The sequence below is a fragment of the Poecilia reticulata genome, linkage group LG2 (assembly GCF_000633615.1).
Source record: "Poecilia reticulata strain Guanapo linkage group LG2, Guppy_female_1.0+MT, whole genome shotgun sequence".
Lineage (NCBI taxonomy): Eukaryota > Metazoa > Chordata > Actinopteri > Cyprinodontiformes > Poeciliidae > Poecilia > Poecilia reticulata.
In genome coordinates this window covers 11,248,626-11,254,150 of record NC_024332.1, presented here as the reverse complement: position 1 = coordinate 11,254,150, position 5,525 = coordinate 11,248,626, and the positions used below count along the sequence as shown (strand labels likewise).

General features: G+C 40.6%; 1 protein-coding gene across 4 annotated transcripts in view; it reads right to left on the bottom strand.

The window, feature by feature from the left end:
* Nucleotides 1-5,233, bottom strand: part of hecw2b (HECT, C2 and WW domain containing E3 ubiquitin protein ligase 2b) — a 51,979-nt gene extending 46,746 nt beyond the window's left edge. For all 4 annotated transcript variants that reach the window (XM_008430603.2, XM_008430617.2, XM_008430611.2 and 1 more), the window contains exons 1-2: nucleotides 4,311-5,233; nucleotides 1,159-1,266 (exon numbers count right to left, since the gene is read on the bottom strand). In XM_008430603.2, the coding sequence (XP_008428825.1) occupies nucleotides 1,159-1,266; nucleotides 4,311-4,716 (514 nt within the window). In that variant the 5' untranslated portion in view covers nucleotides 4,717-5,233. The remainder of the gene's footprint in view (nucleotides 1-1,158; nucleotides 1,267-4,310) is intronic.
* Nucleotides 5,234-5,525: the final 292 nt, after the last annotated feature.

Genomic DNA, 5,525 nt, shown 5'->3' with positions numbered 1-5,525 from the left:
AGCATATCTGTGAAGTAGCTAGCTACATGCTAGCATATCTGTGAAGTAGCTAGCTACATGCTAGCATATCTGTGAAGTAGCTAGCTACATGCTAGTAGGAGAAGACAACAAATTCACCAAATTCAGTGTCTCAATTTGGTGAGTCACAAGTTGCTTTGTGTAAAAAATCAGAACAGTATAAAATAGGTTATTTGGGCCCAAGGTTCTTCACTGCTACTCAGTTTATCTGCTTTAATGTTTTAAACAAAATTAAAATAATACTAAATAACTAAAAAAAAACATCTGCAATTTCTGCCACTGTAAGATGACTTGTTTTAGATAAAAGCAATTAGATGATGTTAGTTTTTCAGTTGTGGATCAATTGCATAATCAAACGTAGTAATTGGTTTTACTCAGCATTGAGCTATTTTATTTAACAGTAAAACACCCTGATTTCAAACAAGAATAAAAAAATCAAGCAAAAAACTAATTCAAATGTTGCTCATCTATTTTTACATTTAAATGCATATTGCTCTGCTTCTTGACCAGGATTCACTTCACAGTGATATTTTTTATGAACCATAACTGCTGAAAACCACAAATACTTGAGTCCCCCACTAAAAATATCTATAACTGCCTGATTTAATAGTACAAACATCAAATATTAATATGTTTTAATAATCACAGTAGCAGAAACTGACAGCTACAATTTACCTCATCTCTGCTGTTGAGGGTTACACCCAATCAGTGGCTAGCAAAATGAATGTTGCTGATGGATTGAATGCTTTGCAAATGCCAGTCATTAGCATTTTTAAGTAGCATTTCAACTTCAAGCTGCATTTTCTTCTGAATATTTTAAATACATTTTAAAAAGCTGCTAATGGATACATTTTGGACACTTTGAAGGAATCTAGTTAAAGGCAGGTCTTGTAAGTAAAATGTCAAACTGAGATGTTTGTGTGCACAACATAAAGATTTTAAACTGTTATAAAAACGGGCTTTTTAATATTTTTTTTTCCAGTAAAACAACTAAATGATAATCGCTGAAGAGAAGTAATTCCATCAAAATGGCACATAATTTTCAATAATGGATTTCACATAATCCAACAGTTTAACAAGCAAGTTTTCATTCAGGTCAACAGCAAAACTGGAGTTACGGCCTTGATTAAACTCACTTACCCTCCATGAAGTAGGGCTCAGGCTCCAGTCTCCACAAAACCTGTCCTTTTTGAGTACCATTTACTCCACGGTTCTTGGACTCCCAGACGTTGGCCACACATGTCTCATCTGTAAAAAACACAACGTAATTTATTAAAAAGTTGTATTTTTAGTGCACAAATCCTGGATTCTAACATTTATTACAATAAGCAAACTGTCATATGGACTCCTGATTTCTACTAAACTTAAAAAAAAACACTACCCACATCTGTCCTGATCAAGTAAAAAAGAAAGCTAATTCGTTTATGTTTGGTTTCATAAAGCCTGATTAAACTCCTGTGTCTATCCGTTTACCTTCATAGCTGGGCCATAAATGTGAAAACATAAATATTAGACTTTGGCAATATATATTTGGCATTTAGCTGGTCATGCACTAAGCAGAGGGATTACATTTCTACTGGCAATATAAATCTAGACCCTTCATTCCCTTTTACATAGTTATCCTCTTCCATACATATTAACATTTTAGATCACAATGATAAAGATGGGCTGCACAGTGGCGCAGTTGGTAGAGCTGTTGCCTTGCAGCAAGAAGGTTCTGGGTTCAATTCCCGGCCCTGGTCTTTCTGTATGGAGTCTCCATGTTCTCCCTGCATGGTGGGTTTTCTCCGGGTTCTCCGGTTTCCTCCCACAGTCCAAAAACATGACTGTCAGGTTAATTGATCTCTCCAAATTGTTCCTAGGTGTGAGTGTGTGTGTGTGTCTCTGTGTTGCCCTGTGACAGACTGGTGACCTGTCCAGGGTGACCCCGCCTCTCGCCCGGAACGTTAGCTGGAGAGGCACCAGCACCTCCTGACCCCACTGAGGGACAAGGGTGTAAAGAAAATGGATGGATGGGTTTTGATAGAGGAGAGTAATTGTGTGGATGTATCACTAGTTTTTTTTTACTATGCAAATCTTGAATTTGCATAGTAAAAAATTATCTTAAGTTATGGTTTACAAAACAATTTTCAGTAAAACTGATTTCTACAAAATAATGACAAATTTAAAAAAATAACATAAAATAAGTGACTGGCTAATTATTAACCCCTTTTAAGTTGACTGACATAATTCAACAGAATAGAGTAAGATGTGTGTGGGCGCCTCCATAGTCAAGTCCAAGAAAGCTCTTTGGTCTGATGAGACTAAAATTGAGGCATTTGGCTCTCAGATAAAATACTTTGTTTGGAGTGAAACCACATCACCACAAACACACCATCCAGTTTGAACAGCTTTCCAAGGAAGAATGGAGTTAAATGACAGGGTGCAGAAGTGCTAGCCTCATTGAGACACACACACTTAGTGGAGTGGCCGGGACAAAGTCCCAATTTCAGTCCCAGAAAATATCAATGGGAAGAACTGAAGACGTGTATGAGCAACGAGGGCAACGAACCCGACATAACAGTTCTGTCAAGAGGAGTGGTTCAAAATTCTGGCAAATTGTTTTTGAGAAGCTTATAAAAGAATGATTTATCCAATTATTCTATATGTTGGAAATAATGGTTTAATTATGCTAATTTTAATTATGTTTAACTTTGGCATATATTGAAATATTAGACTGATCATGATTGTTTTGAGTGGGCCTCAATTTAAGTTAGATTTGGACTCGGGGTTTAATCAGTACATAACTTAATCAGAACATTTTCTTAGATGTAATAATCATGATTTGATTAAAATTAGTCTAATCATAGTTTTTTATATTAGATCACATTCTTAACAGTGTATAAGTCATATATTCATCTGAAAAATGTATTGAATCTAACATATGTTTTGGTATTGAAACTGTTCATGTTTGTTTCATAGGAGTCTGAAGATATTATATGGAACATCTATATTCACTCTTATAATCAAAATCTGCTGCTTAATGCACTGGGTCAGAGGAGAGGTCAGGAGAGGTCAGGAGAGCTCTGTGCGGTCCAGGAAACAGTTTGAGGCAGTTTGAAAGGATGAAAAACATGAATAGTTGATCAACTTCGGTCCCATTTTCATTCTGTATGAAATTAACATATCTATTGTTCCTACCCTGGGAAAGGGAGGATAGACAGTAGATAAATTCATCCCTGGCCTTGGTAACACCTGCATGGTCTCTGGCGTACAAAAAGCACGTAATGAGTGGTGCTGTTTGTGTGCAGGAGAGACCACCTCTGAACAGTGCGCCAAAACACATCAGACAGTAAAGAACCTGCTTTGATATAAAAGTAATTGGGCTAAAACAGCTAGTCCCATCACTGGGGTGGAACTGTCTTTTAACTGCTAACAACGAGCAACAGGTAGAAAATTACTCGTTTTCTCAACAATATATATGTCAGAGGTCTCGTTAACGGAATATTTTCCATATCTGAGCGTTTTTTTAAAGGTCATTTTGACAGGTAATATTTCACAGTCTTGACTGGTCCACATGGGCAGGCATTATAGACTTTATGCAGAGATTTCATCGCAGAGGCAACTAAAATTAATCAATAAAAATATCCTTTCTGAGTATCATCTCATGGACACTGAACTAAAAGCGTCTTTCTGACCGGGAGCTGACAGCGTGTTGAAGAGTTGAGAAACACTGGTCTAAACAGAGGACACCCTTATCTTGAGGAAATAAATAAAAGTGTAGAAATTAATCAGACCGCAACATGCATAGCCTGCTGCGCAACCAATGCGGACGCGGCTCCACCACTCCAAGAATTAAACTTAACTCACCCTGCCATTTTAAGAAATGGAGCTGGAAGACATTACCCTCCTGCGCCCAGATGGAGAGTGGCACTCAGGAGGAGCGAGGCAGACATAACATCTATCCGTTTCGGAGAAGCGAAACCACGCTAAAAGATCCTCGGAAAAACTCACACCCGGACCGCTCAGCACAGTACAGAATGCTGGGTTATTTAAAACAAAATAAAACTCGCAGAGTCAACTGACTGATGAACTAGAGCAGATTTCTCTGAAGATGGGGTCCAGGAGGAATTTGTGAGGCACTGTACATTCAGACCCCAGCAGGTGAAGTGCTTGTAATTTAATATATACCCTGCAAAGTATATAAATCTATATACTTTGCAGGTCACTGGGCCACAAGGACTGGGATTGCCCACCCCTGGTTTACAGTATTCATTTGTTGCACCAAACCCTTTAGAGTTTCAGTAGCTCACCGATGTGATAAAGGCCGATCCAATCAGTGGCATCCACTTCCTCCTTTATGTCCCATGAGATCACCAGGTGGCCTTGGCCAAGAGTCAGTTGGTATGTGGATGCCGTAAGTGATGAGCGGCTTTCAGAGGTCACAAGATCCGTGTCACTATTGGCCCTCTGGAGTCCCAGCCCAGCTGATTCCAGCTGGGTTCCAGATGGCGCAGCAGAGGACGATGAAGCTGAGGATCCCGCTGTTACCTGTACCGACAAACTGCTGAGGTTGTCCAGTCCCACTGTGTACGGCCGACTGTGTGGAGCACGGCGGCGCACCGCCAGCAGGTGCTCGTGGGCACTGCTGTTGGGCGCCGAGGCTGCCTGTAGTGGAGGCGATGCAGAAGAGGTGGATGCAGTAGCAGCCGCTGCCATGCCCACGGCTGGGGCAGAAGAGAAAGCAGGAGGCGAAGATAGCTGTTCGTGGAAGTGGGACTGAGGGAAGTGGTGATGGTGGAGAGGGGGGGATGGGGAAGAGGAGTTAGAGGATGAGTGGGGACGGGGGCGAGGGGGGAGTACTGCGGTTGTGAGGGACGGCCGAATGATGGAAGTTAATGGAGTGGGTTCAACAGAAGAAGGCACTAGGAGTTGTCCCTATCTAACTGAAACTGAAGAAAATTTAGAAGTAGGGAAAGTCCAGCATAACCATACAAATTAGGATTACCTAAACAAGGAAGTCTTTGGTGCTGCTGGTATTCCTTTGGGAAAGGGAGAGGACTCACGTTCAATTCATTCAGATGATCATATGGAATTAAAACTATTGGACTCTTTTATTGACCCTTATATCAAACTTCATGTCAGTATTTGTCACAGATGGCGACTGTGGCTCTGTGGGTAGAGTAGTCGTTTTGCAATCGGAAGGTTGTAGGTTTGATTCCAGTACCACATGTCGAAGTGCCCCTGGGCAAGGCACTTAACCCCAAATTGCCTACCGAGCTGTAAAAATGTGAGTGCGAATGGGTGAATGTGACTCTAGTGTAAAGCGCTTTGAGTTGTCAAAAAGGATTGGATAAAGCGCTATATAAGTTCAGTCCATTTACCATTTACCATAGATGTCTGGCAGTGAAGAGCCACACTGTGGCCCTCCTAACCTAAGCATTATGAGGTTAGGAGAACAGAATGGAGGTAGCTGAGATGGGGAATTAGGGAAAGAAAAGCAGAGAAATTCAGAATGATCCAACTCT